Genomic DNA, 13,443 nt, shown 5'->3' on the forward strand with positions numbered 1-13,443 from the left:
TTCCTATTCTTCGTGGACATCGGGTGGATTGGATTAGGACCCAGCCAATGGCCTCATTTAACCTACATGCCTCTTTAAAAGCTTTAAAAGCTCTATCTCCAAGTACAGTCACATTCTGAGGTACTGGGGATTACTGTTTCAGTCCATGAATTTTGAGAATACACAAGTCAGTCCATAACAGCAATAAGGAAATGCACAGAGAAGTTAAGCAATTTCCCCAAAGTCACAGAGCTGACAGGCAGCAAAGCTCAGACATGAAACCAGGCAGGCTGGCTCCAGGGGCCACGCTTTTATCCGCTAACCTCCACCAACTTGTAAATCAGGAAGTAACCTGGGGGACTTCTCTGGAGGTCCAGTGATTAAGACTCCAGGCTTTCACTACAGGGGGGCACTGGTTCAATCCCTGGTCAGGTAACTAAAGACCCTGCATGTCATGTGGTAGGACCAAAAAAAAAAAAAAAAGCAAGTGAATTGGACTCAGCCAGCAATCATTCTTCCGTTGGGCTAGAACGGGTCAAGAACTTAGCCAAAGTTAAATAAAGCAGAGATGTGGGGCCAGCTCAAATCCCATGAGGCTTTCCAACAAGGACAAGGCACTCAACTCCCCCCACTAAGATCCTTCTCTACTGTCAGAAGGCTGTGCCCCTAACTGAGCTCCTCGATTCAAGGGGATAGTGTAGGTCTTGACACTTGGACTCTGATAGCTGCCTTCCATGTCAAAAGGAATGTTTGAAACTGTGATTAAATGATCTTGAGGTGGGGGGTTATCCTGATTATCCAGACAGGCTCACAGTTCAATCACAAGTATCCTTGTAAGAAGGAGGCAAAGGGAGACTTGACAGAGAGCGAGGGCAATGAAATGACCTCAGTAGAGAGTGAGTGTGCGAGCATGATCTGGGGATGTGTGGGCTTTTAAAAAATATATATATATATATTTGACTGCGCCGGGTTTTAGTGACCATGAAGAAGGAATGCAGTCAAAGTGTTAGTTGCTCAGTCCTATCTGACTCTTTGCCACCCTATGGACTGTAGCCCACCAGGCTCCTCTGTCCGTGGAATTCTGCAGGCACGAATATGGAGTGGGTAGCCATTCCCTTCTCCAAGGAATCTTCCTGACCCAGGGATCAAACCCAGGTCTCCCTCATTGCAGGCAGATTCTTCACTGTCTTGAGCCATCAGAGAAGCCCAAGGAATGCAGGCAGCCCCCTAAAGTTGGAAAAGGCAAGGAGATGGATTCTCCCCTAGAGCCTCTAGGAGGAATGCAATCCTATTGATACCCCGGTTTCAGGACCTCTGACCCCCAACTGTAAGATAATACATTTATGTTGTCTTAAGCCACTAAATTTGTGGTAATTTGATTCAGTGACAATAGGAAACCATTATTGTCTATATCTCCATCCCTTCAGGGGCTCAAGCCAGAAAGCTGACTTATCCTTGATCGACTCCTCCTCATCATCACCCATAAGCAGGTCTGTTGATCTCATTTCCTAGACGGTTCTTGACTCCAGCCGCTTGTCTCCAGACCCCCTGTCCTTGTAAGTGTGGAAGGTGGTCCAAGCCACCATTTTACTTCACCTGGATACTTACACCAACCTCCTGCTAGTAAAGCTCTCAAAAACAAAATCCTGATTGAAATTAAAAAGGTGTTTATTGAGAGTTTGTTAGAACTTCAGCCCAGGAGACACAGATTCAAGAAGCACTTGAACTATTTTCCTATCGTGTAATAACTGATAATGGAAAATAATCTTAAAAATAATATATGTGTACATGTGTAACTGATCACCTTGCGGTACACCTGAAACATTATTAAATCAACTATACTTCAATAAAAAATATATATTTAGAAAAAACAAACAAAAAAGTGCATGCTTGCATGTAGTCGCTTCAGGTGTGTCTGACTCTTTACAACCCGATGGACTGTAGCCCACCAGGCTCCTCGGTCCATGGGATTCTCTAGGCAAGAATCCTGGAGTGGGTTGCTGTGTCCTCCCCCAGGGGATCTTCCCCACCCAGGGATCAAACCCAAATCTCTTGCATCTTCTGATTACCAGTTGGATTCTTTACCACATGAAAAGCTCCAGATTACAAAAGGGGGGAGGCTTGAAATGGCAAACACTGCAAAGTTACAGCCAGTGACATGAGTTGTTTCTCAAGAATTATAATTGGAGTTGGCAAGAAGTAACAGTACTTGTTAAGGAAGGATTGGTTGGCATCTGAAATGCTTGCATAGCTACAAGGGGAGACCTTGAGACGATAAGTTTGCAGCTGGCAGGTATTGTTCTGACTACAGCTGGTGGTGCCCTTAGAGCTAGCACAGTTCAAAGGAAGTTCAAGTTCGAAATGGTGCAGAGGTGTTTGAGATCAGATCTTCAATGGCTGATTGACTCCGTTTTTGTACACCTGAACTTGGACACTCCAGTATTTTTTTTTTTAATTTATGAATTTTTCCACGCCACATGGCATGCCAGATCTTAGTTCCCTGACCAGGGATCGAACCCATGCCCCCTGCAATGGAAGTGCAGAGTCTGAACCACTGGACCACCAGGGAAGTTTAGGATCACTCCATTATTATTTCCATTTGTCATCACTCCTGACTGGGCTTACCATCCCCACTCTTGCTTCCCTCTGCTTTTCGTCTCATAGCTGATACAATCATTTCAAAGTGCAAATCTGATTGTGTAACTTACATGCTTAAATTCTTTCCATGATCCTCCATTGTTCGCAGGAGAAAGCAACACAGTTCTCGAGGGGTCCCCAGTCTTGTCTGGCCCCTGCTGACCGTTCCGTCACATTTCACTCCCTGTGCCCCCGGCTCTTGGCTCTTAGCATCCCAGTCTCCAGCCTCAGGAGCTTTATCCCTGCCATTCTCTCTATCGGCATATCTACCTTTATTGCTTATTTGCCTTATGGATTATGTATGACATGCAAATAACAAACAAGGAAAACGAACACCCCTGTCTTAAAAAAAAATTTTTTTTGTATGCATTGGGTCTTCACTGCTGTGCTCGGGCCTCCTCTAGTTGTGGGGGGCTACTCTCCGTGGCGGTGCGTGGGCTTCTCATTTCGGTGCCTTCTCTTCGTTGCAGAGCACGGGCTCTAGGATGCATGGACTTGAGTAGCTGCAGCACTCAGGCTCAGCAGTTGTGTGCATGGGCTTAGCTGCTCTGTGGCATGTGGGATCTTCCTGGGCCAGGGACCGAACTCACGTCCCCTGCATTGCAAGGGGGATTGTTAACCACGGGATCACCGGGGAAGCCCTGAATAACCTTGTTCTGACCATCCAGTTCAAGGGCAAAATGTCATCAACTTAGGTGAAACCTGCCAACTACTCCTCCCTATGCCACCCTTCTCTTTGCCCACTGGAAGCAGTGGGGGAATCTTTTATTGCTCCCACTTTCCTTTAAATTTATAGGGCACGTACTTACAAACCCAGGAATCCATACCAGTCATTTGCTTGTTGTTTAACGTTAGATGAAGGATAACCTCCTGAATGTATTCTTCTGCAGTTTGCCTCGGTCTTTGGATGTTCTGTTGTGTGCTTAGTCGCTCAGTTGTGTCCAACTCTTTGCCACCCCATGAACTGTAGCCCACCAGGCTCCTCTGTCCATGGGGATTCTCCAGGCAAGAATATCGGGGTGGGTCACCATGTCCTCTTAGAGGGGATCCTCCCAACCCAGGGATCAAACCCAGGTCTCCTGCATTGCAGGTGGATTCTTTACCAAGTGAACCACCAGGGAAGCCCAATGTTCTGTTGCAGGGATCTTTAGTTAACTCATTTTCACTGCTGTATAGTATTCTTTATCAATATACCAAAACATATTTGTTCGCCTGTTAATGGGCGTTTACCAGTGTTTCTATGAACATAGAACAAGAGCTGGGGTGGGGTGGGGGTACATCATCAACTATTGGTTGTCTCCCCAGGCAGTCATGTCAATGTCCATTTCTTACCCACAGCTTTTAAAACTTCCGTTGCTTCACTTCCACACCAATAATCCGTATTGTTAAGACTTTTAAAATGCTGCCAACTTGATGGGCGTGAAATGCTGTCATGCTGGGGTTTTAATTTCATTTCCTGCCATTTAAAACTACGCTGAGTGCCATTTTTCACCTATCAGATTGGCAACGATACAACCCGGTGCTGACGCTGTTTGCCACTGGAAGGAAATGGGCACTTCCAAGGGAATGGCGGGGAGGGGTGTGTGTGTGTAAACTGACCCAGTTCAAGGCAGGGTATCGGCCAACTCTAATAGGAAGCTTACATTTCTTTTTTCTCTTAAAAAAAATTTAACAGCAAATGAGAGAAAAACTGTACTGGCACCTTAATGGATTTATACGAATTCAAAGTTATATAGCAAGGACGGAGTGTCATAGAGCACTGACCGGCTGCTGCAGGACTACCTCACATGCGTTATTTGCTTTGGTGAGTTCACCACGACCCAGCCCAGGGCCTTCAATCTTAGAGGTCTACGGCCTGATGTTGGTCATGTCCCATGATCCATCCAAATTCAGGTGAAATTTCACTGATTACATCATAAGACTTAAAAAAACGCACCACTTCCTGGCGCAGGACATCAGGAGAAGCAGCGCAGGATCGTCACTAATCTTCACTGTCTTCACTGAGTGAAGTATTTTACGAATACACCAAGGAAACGGAGTCGCTGCAGTCCCTCGAAGACTGGTGGTTGGGGTGGGAGAGGCACATTGTACGGCTTCTCTGGAGGAGGTGGGGGTGACTTCAGCCTGGTGATGCTGGAGGAGGTGTGGAAGGCGACCTCCGTTAGGGGCTCTTTCTGGATGATCCCACTGTGGAGCTAGGCAGCAGCGCTGTTTTGAAGGCTGTGTTTCCTGCCTGTTTCCAGGTGATCTCCCAGAAGTACAAGGCTGGTTCCCCATGACGCTAGGGGGACCCAAGTGTCAGCTCCCTCCTGTGGGCCCTAGTGAGGCCGAGAGACCCGAGATGATGGCGGGTCCCCTCTAAAATGTTTTAAATTTTATTTTTGTCTCCTGGCTGTGTCGCAAGGCATGTGGGATCTTAGTTCCCAGACCAGGGATCAAACCCATCCATGCCACTTGCATTGGCCAGAGCCTTAACTACTGGGCCACCAGGGAAGTCCTGGAAGGTTACATTTCTGTATCTTCACTTCTCTGTTTTAGGTGAGGTAGAGAAACAGTGTACATTCATTTTTTCAGTCCTGTTTTCAGAATGGACTGACCACACCCCATCCAGGACAAATATTCTCATATTTTCCCACCACCTCCACTCCCAGGATGAATCCCCAGACTGTTTCCAAACACAGGAGCTGTGGCTGCCTCATTTGCATTTAGGAGAGGCTATCAGGGATCTGGCTGCTGCTTAGGCAGACTTTCAATCGACTTATTTTTGCCTTCCCAGTAGCTGTTTCAAACAATTACTGCAGTTTGAGGGAATTCTGCTGCTTAAATTGCTTGGTTCTCAGCTGTCGGTCTCTTCTAGATTATTTTTCTCAGGACTGCTACGATCTTTTCACTCATCTGCGTGCTTCTTATCTTTCCAAGTACATGTGGCATCGTCCTCCATGCTGTCTAGATCTGTAGGATTTTGCCCTCGAAAAGTCCCTTTTAGAGAGAACTGGAACTAACCCGTGACGCCAGAGTGGAATAGAAAGAAATACAAACAATGTGTGCCAACAATCGTGCTCCTTGGTATTTATCCAAAGGAGCTGAAATGTGTATCAACACAAAAGCCTGCACACAAATGAGCGGCTTTAAATTCATAACGGCTAAAATATGGAGGCAGCCAAGATGTCCTAGACCAGATGCATGGATAGACAAACTGTCTAGGATAATAGGATATTATTCAGCGCTAAAAAGAAATGAACTAGGCTGTTGCTGCTTGTGTTGAGTCCAGAAACACAGTCGGACATGGGGCTAGAGGATGAACAAAGGATGCTGACCGGGTCTGGAGACCCCAGGGAGGAGGAAAAGGAGGAATTAGTGGGTCCCCTAACAACAGTGAGAGCAATGCGAGCAGCTGGAGAAATGTGTAAAGGCTCGGGAGCGGTTCGAACTCTGTGATGAGCACGTACCCTCCAGGTCACAGAAACAGTACTGCACAGAGGAGCTCTTCGACTTCTGGCATACAAGGGACCACTGTGTGGCCCACAGACTGTTTTAATGGCTTGAAATAAGTGTGCGGATTTATTCACCCCAGCCTTCATCACCTGGGCATGGGGATATTTCCTATGGTTCTGAACATGCCATTTATCTGTGTAACTAAGTTCACGTGAACCTCAAGGACTTCAGCTTAGGCAAGTAGCTTCTGTGTAATTATGAGTGATTGCACCTTAATAAAAAGTCCAGTGAACAGCCAAAAAACAAAAAAAAGGAATGAACTATCCAGCCACGAAAAGACATGGAGGAAACTTAAATATTACTAAGCAAAAGAAGCCAATCTGAAAAGGCTACATACTGTAAGATTCCAATTATATGATATTCCAGAAAAGGCAAAACTGTGGAGACATTAAAAAAATCAGCTGTTGCCAAGGGGTTGGGGGACGGGGAGAAGGAAGACACAGCGCACACAGGACTAATTTTAGGGCAGGGAACCTAAACTATTCCGTATAGACATTCTACTGGCACATACCTACTATCTATACATTTGTCCAAACCTATAGGACAAGGAATTGGCAAGCCATTCCAGTATTCTTACCTGGAGAAGTCCATGGACAGAGGAGCCTGGCGGGCTATGGTCCATGAGCTCGCAGAGTCAAGACTCAACTAAGCATGCACAATGGAACGTATTAACAAGTGTGGACTCTAAAATACAGACTTTGGGTGGAAATGATGTTGGAGGTTCATCGGCGGTAACAAATGTACCACTCAAGTGCGGGATATTGACAGTGGGGGAGGCTGTGAGGGGCAGGGCTGGGGGCACATGGGAATTCTCTGTACTTTCTAGTCAATTTTGTTGTGAACTGCTCTAAAAATAAAACCAATTTTAAGATGTGTGTATGGCACAGGGATTACATAGTTTTGTTTGCTTGCCCTGTTTGTTTTTGTTTTAGGTTTGTGCATTGAGAGGGCCTGGGAGTACCAACCCAGCCCCCACGTCTTGGCTTCTAAACACCATTTCCCACTAAAAGGAACCAGGGAACCATGCACAGGTGGCTGATTCCAAGGTTGAGGCAGAGAAAAATACAAGATGTGCCTAGATCATCTCATGCTGGTCAGCAAGAAAGGATTCGTACAATGATGGAGAAATGTCAACAGGACATAAAGCCAGCTAGAAAAAAGATCCTACAGGCCAAACTGGACACGATTTGAGCATCAAAGCAATGCGAGGAATATGTTATAACCCATTAAATAAAATATGAATCTGGAACACCCATGATGTGACCTCACCCTCCCCAGAGGGTCTTCATGGCTGCTGCTGTTGTCTCAATCATTTATCCAAGGCAACATGAAAGAGATGGACCAAAATAGTCTAAGCCTCTTTCACAATCCACTCCCCCATCTACATGTAGTGATTTCAAAATAGATCCACAAATGCGGACACCATCATTCATCAAAGGTCCATGTCTCCTTCCCCCCACTCCTACCTTTGAATCTTGGCTGGACTTAGTGACTAGATAGTAACAGAGAACATTCCCGAGTGCTTCTACTTTGTCCACTGAAATATATTTGGGGACTTTTCTAGCAGTCCATGGTTAAAACTCTGTGCTTTCAATGCAGGGGGCATGGGTTTGATGTCCGGTTGGGAACCAAGATCCCACATGCTGTGTGGTGTGGCCAAAAAAAGTTTTAAGTAAAAAAATTGAAATATATTTGGACCTGAGCTGCCATGTAAGGAATCTGATCACTTAGGGGCTGCCATGTTAGGAGGAAGCTTGAGCCATTTGAGGAGGCCACTTATAGACACTTCAGTCAGCAAGCCTAATCTTTGAGTTAAGTGTAGTCCAGGCACCTGAGTGAAATCACGTGGGATCCTCTGTGCCAACCCACTTGCCAGCTGAACACTTGAGTGACCTCAGTCATTACTTCAAGGAACCAAAGAATTTTCCAGTTGAGCCTTGCTGGAGTTCCTGACCCACAGAATCTGGGGCATAATGAAACAGTTGTTTCCAGTCACTACATTTTTGGTCATTTATTACAAAGAAATAAGTACCAGTATACTACGCCAGAACCAGAATTCTCTTTGTCCCTGAAGACTTCTCAACATTTTTCTATTCCTCAGGTCCTGATTTTGCTCTTTCTTCCAGTTTCTCCAAGGCTGAAGTTGGGGAAAGGAACCAGCAGCCCACACTAGTTCGTTACTTTATCATCAGGTACGCCTGGCATTTTTCTGTTGTGAGCTTGTTTGGTCTGTATTAATCTGCTGTGATTCCGCATGAGGCCAGTTGAGGGTGTATCCCCTGGCTGTGGCCTACTTTTAGTTCATTTCTGGTTTCCTGGACTGCTCTACAAGGGTAAACCCAAACCCTAATCAAGCCTGAAGAAAGGCCTGTAGTTACAAATTCCCTGAGGAAACAGTCCCTTTACGCACAGCCCAAGCCAAAATGGACACGTTTCCTAAGTGTGCCTCAATGGTATCACTCAGGGTTTTTTTTTCTACCACATTCTTTCATTGAAGATGTAGCTCTTCAAGGGACTAAGTTTTATGCAGGGGCCTCTGCTTGTCTCCAAACCGACTGGCCCAAGATCCAGCAGCTGTTAAAATCCAAGGTTTTATATGATCCTGCATTTCCACTCCTGGGCATATATCCAGACAAAACTATAATTCAAAAAGACACACGCACCCCAGTGTCCACAGGAGCCCTACTTACAATAACCAAGACATGAAAGCAGCCTAAATGCCCACTGACAGGGGAGTGGGTACAGAAGATGTGACGTATGTCTACAACAGAATATTACGCAGCCATAACAAAGAGTGAAACGCCGTTTGCAGCAAACTGGATGGACCGGAAAATGATCGCACTAAGTGAAGCAAGTCACACAGCAAAATAAATACTACATAATATCACTTACATGTGGAATCCAAAACAGGACACAAATGAACTTATTTGCAAAACAGAGTGGACTCAAAGACATAGAGGAGATTTGTAGTTGCCAAGAGGGTGGGGGAGTGAAGGATTGGGAGTTTGGGGTCAGCAGATGCAAACTATTATATACAAAGTAAACAACAAGGTCCTGCTGTATAACACAGGGAACTATATTCAATATCCTGTTATATACCATAATGGAAACAAATACGAAAAAGAACGTATATAGACTCAATGGACATGAGTTTGAGCAAACTCCGGGAAATAGTGAAAGGCAGGGAAGCCCAGCGTGCTGCATGCAGTCCATGGGGTCACATGACTGAGCAACTGAGCAACAAAAGTAACTGAATCACTTTGCTGTACAGCAGAAATTATCACAACGCTGTAAATCAACTATATTTCAATAAATTATTAAAAAAAAAAAACCCAAGGCTTTGAGTATCTGGTTTTGGCAAATACTGTCAGGACAACTGCGGTTTGAAGTTACCTCTGCAATGGCACTCCACTCCAGTACTCTTGCCTGGAAAATCCCATGGACAGAGGAGCCTGGTGGGCTGCAGTCCATGGGGTCGCTAAGGACTGAGCGACTCCACTTTCACTTTTCACTTGCATGCATTGGAGAAGGAAATGGCAACCCACTCCAGTGTTCTTGCCTGGAGAATCCCAGGGATGGGGGAGCCTGGTGGGCTGCCGTCTATGGGGTCGCACAGAGTCGGACACGACTGAAGCAACTTAGCAGCAGCAGCTACAATTTGGGTACAGATTTCCCATGCTCTAAGCTCAGCTGTACATTTAAAAGGACGTTTGATTTAGAAACCAGTATTTCTGGGTATTTTTCAGAGACAACCACACTGCAGAAGCACCAGTCTGAGACTCCTTCACAAAACACATTTACCAGATGGCATCATTCTCTGCTTGTTGGCTGTTCAATAAAGACCAAGGATTTTTACTTGGTTTAAAAGTCCAGCTTTGTCTGACCCCTGCTAGCACAGTACTCACCACCATCTCACCTGGTCTCCCCATTCCAGGTAGAGACTAGAAGATATCACCCTCTTCTGTTATTAAATAGGCTATGCCCTTTTCTGACTCAGGGCCTTTGCATATGCTGCTCCTGCTGCTCACAACACTTTTCCACCCCACACGTTTCATCTTTTTACACCTTCAGGGTATTTTTTACACCTCAAACTCACTCATCACTTCCTCATGGAAGCCATCTGACCATCCTCTAAACAAAGTCTGACAGATTTCAGTTACACTGTCACAAAACTCCTGCATTTCTTTAGGGCACTAACCACAATGCCAGAAAAATTATAGTCAAAGTATAAATTACAATTATTAAAACTATCCACTTCTACAATAATATTTTCATGTCTGTCTCCTCCAGTGGATTGTCAGCTCTGAGAGGGCCCCACCTGGGTGGGGCATCCCCAGTGCCTGGCTCAGGACAGGCACAGAACAGGAGCCCATTAAATGTGTGGTGAACGAACAAAATACAAGTAAGTGCAGAACCAGGGTGAAAAAACTTGGGGCCCCAACTTCCTAGCTACAGGTCCACTTTCAATCGGCCAGGTGGGAAGGATCCCTTTCTTGGGACTCACATTGGCAGTAGAATTGCCAACCAACCAGCCCCCAGCTTAAATGGGGAGATAAGAGGAACTGATCATATCAGTGAATGTCTTGAGTTTTAATGAGTTTGCCATACAGTGCTCTTCCTCAGCACTTCTTCAGCCTGGGAGCTCAGATCTCAGCTCAGGTTGGGATGAGAGAGTGAGGGAGGGGAATACATGTGAATGGGACTGAGGGGCTGCGGCTGGGAGAAGAGGAAGCAGTGAGGAGGAGGAGACAGAAGGAGCTAACCCAGAAATCCAAGCAGATTAGCATCCATAGCGTCCAGGGAACATGGTGAACAAACAAACTACACGCGGTCCTTATCTGCAAAGTGGTGTCATATTGCACATAAAGTTCCAGGGTGAGTCTGTACTGGGCCCTCAGTGCCTGCTGGGGGCACTCTCAGCCTAGTGAGTCAGGCCGAGGCCTGGGGCTCATACCTGGAGCTTGGGCAGAAGGCATAATCTCGGCCTCGGGGGTGGGAAGGATACACCAATTTGGGCCTGGAGGAGATGCCACCTTGGGCCTGGACAGCTGGGAGGGGGACCTCCTTGGGTCAGGAGGGAGCCTCATCTTGGACCTGATGAAGAAAATCATAGGGGATCCCTGGAGCCCAGAGTAAGCAGGTAGTTTAAACAGAATGGGAGAAGCAAAAAGAAACAGAATCAAAACCAAGGGTAGAGCTGGACCCAGGAAACAAGATCAGGCCAAGAGGGTAGGGCTAAGCCCAAGGAGAAGGAGCCAAGAGGTGGCAGAGCAAGGACCAGAAGGCGGAGATGGAATCAAGGCCAAGCCTGGGGAGCAGAAAAAGGGCCCAGATTAGAGGGACAAAATTCTAGAAGTGGCAAGAAGGAGAGACAGAGCCAGGGAGTAAAGGGAGTAAAGGAAGCTATTAGGGCGTCGACATTCAACCGGACTGTGGCGCTCCGGTGGGGAGAGAGAAGCAGGTCCAGCCCCTGTGAACAGAAACCAAACTGCGGAAGGCAGAGAGGAAAGATGAGGCTCCATGAGCCCTTAAGAGGGAGACAGATCGAAGGGCAGCTAGGTAACCAGGAGCTGGAGTCAAGTTTCAGGCACAAGCTCTGAACCAGGACGCAAAGGCCAAGCCCAGGGGGAGGAACCAGATGCTACGGTCCAGCAGGGCTACACACACACACACAGCATTATCCAGGGGCGAGGTTATCCCTGAGGGTGACAGCAAGATGGGCGGGTGGCTAAACAGAGAGCCAGGTCAAGAGGCCGCAAGGCCTACCCCCAGGGCACAGTCAGTGGAGACAGTGGGTCACGGCTAGGCTCTCGGTCCCGGGTCTTGTTCAGGCTCGGTCCCCGGCACACCGCGGATGTCGGGCAGCAGGCGGCAGCTGGCCACGATGTCCAGACGCTCCGCCAGTGCGCAGAGGTCCCCCCTCGCCAGACGCACGCTGTGGGCTGCGGCTAATCCCGCTGCCTGGGCAGCCGCCAGCCTACCGGCCAGGGCGGCCACATCACGGCCAGCGCGGCGATACACGCCGCTCACAGCGGCCGCTACGTCGTGGTCCAGCCGCGCCTGGCTCTCAGCCAGCCGTAGCTGCAGCAGCGAGCGTGCAGGGGCGGGCGCCGGGGCCTCCTCCTCCGCCCAGGCCTCCCCGGCCGTCTCCCGCTGCACCACGAGCGGAGGCAGGTCCCGCGGCGCGGCCTTCGGCTCCGGCTCCGGGTCTGAGTCAGTCTCCGCGGCCTCCCCAGCCACTCGCAGTCCCGTGGGGCGGCCGCGCGTTGGGCCCGAGGGGCCCAGGTACAGCTCCTCCTCCTCCGACGAGGACGCAGAAAGATCCGAGTCCGACTCGGCCGCTTCCCCCTGCACCAAAGTCTCAGGCCTCCGCAGCGGCCTCCGCCGACGACTCTGAGACTCCATGGCGCGAGCTAGGGAGAAGACGCGGGAAAGGATGATATGAGAGGCGGGCGCCCTGCCGTGGTTAAAAGCCGCAGTTTCTGGATTCTCACCTCCTCCACTATGTTAACAATTTGGGGTCACTGCCTGCCTGGGCCTGTTTCTGCAAACTGAGCCCATCATCCCAAATGATGGTAGGAACTACTGGACTCTGCCTCTTCAGTGTACTGATGGGAAAACTGAGGACCACCAGCTCGATCAAGACTCTGAGACACGAGGTTCCGGAATCCTAAACTAAACTCTTCCCGATTTTGCTTCCTAGCAGAGGCCACACCCTCCACACTGTCCTCTTAACCTGTGACGGATTCGGAAGCACACGGGTTCCTGAGCCGCTCGGGAACCAGGGCCTCCATCACAGAAAGGGTAACAGTCCAGCTGGACTCGGGGGAGGATGCACAAGGGGCAAGGGGCGAGGGGCGAGCGTTATCACCGAAGACCGTACCGGGTCACCAGAGCTCCGAGCCTGTCGGATCCTCTACCTATCCGAAGTGCGGCGTCTTCACCGAGGAGCGCGGCAGCCCCAACCAATAGGGGAGAAAGTTGGGCGGGTGTTGGCGGCCTATCACCTGGGCCGCCCGGCTACCAACCAGGAAGTAAGCCCTCCGGACCAGATGTTGGGGCTACTGTAAAGAGCCACGTGAATAAGGGCACGACCAATAGGAAAGCGGTTGGGCTGGCGCTTCCGGGTTGTGCTGCGAGAAGAGTGGACAAATAGAGCGTCTAAAAGACGAGCTGTCACGTGTAACCAGCGACTCGACCAATGGCAACGCTCGCGGACCCGGAAACGGTGAAGAAACAGCGGGAAGGGCGGAGGTGCTTGTCACGTGCGGCCAATACAGACAAAGCAGGCCCTCCCCCTGGTCTCCCGGGTTCACGCGCGCACCACGAGAG

General features: G+C 48.6%; 1 protein-coding gene and 2 pseudogenes across 1 annotated transcript; 1 reads left to right on the forward strand and 2 right to left on the reverse strand.

The window, feature by feature from the left end:
• Nucleotides 1-4,613: 4,613 nt before the first annotated feature.
• Nucleotides 4,614-4,893, reverse strand: LOC148774333 (negative regulator of P-body association pseudogene; annotated as a pseudogene).
• A 1,008-nt stretch (nucleotides 4,894-5,901) lies between these two features.
• Nucleotides 5,902-6,154, forward strand: LOC148774334 (cytochrome b-c1 complex subunit 6, mitochondrial pseudogene; annotated as a pseudogene).
• A 4,532-nt stretch (nucleotides 6,155-10,686) lies between these two features.
• Nucleotides 10,687-13,187, reverse strand: BLOC1S3 (biogenesis of lysosomal organelles complex 1 subunit 3). Its single transcript, XM_055411924.2, has 2 exons — nucleotides 12,995-13,187; nucleotides 10,687-12,524 (listed from the first exon to the last, which is right to left on the reverse strand). The coding sequence occupies exon 2, from the start codon at nucleotides 12,514-12,516 to the stop codon at nucleotides 11,914-11,916; it is 603 nt and encodes a 200-aa protein (XP_055267899.1). The 5' UTR covers nucleotides 12,517-12,524; nucleotides 12,995-13,187; the 3' UTR covers nucleotides 10,687-11,913.
• Between the last annotated feature and the right edge of the window lie 256 nt (nucleotides 13,188-13,443).

This window comes from Moschus berezovskii, chromosome 22, assembly GCF_049115385.1.
Source record: "Moschus berezovskii isolate FMDL1 chromosome 22, NW_MosBer_1.0, whole genome shotgun sequence".
Taxonomy (NCBI): Eukaryota; Metazoa; Chordata; class Mammalia; order Artiodactyla; family Moschidae; genus Moschus; species Moschus berezovskii.

What these genes read in the sequence shown, in the direction of transcription:
- BLOC1S3 (XM_055411924.2), bottom strand. Translation starts at nt 12,516, where the DNA reads ATGGAGTCTCAGAGTCGTCGGCGGAGGCCGCTGCGGAGGCCTGAGACT.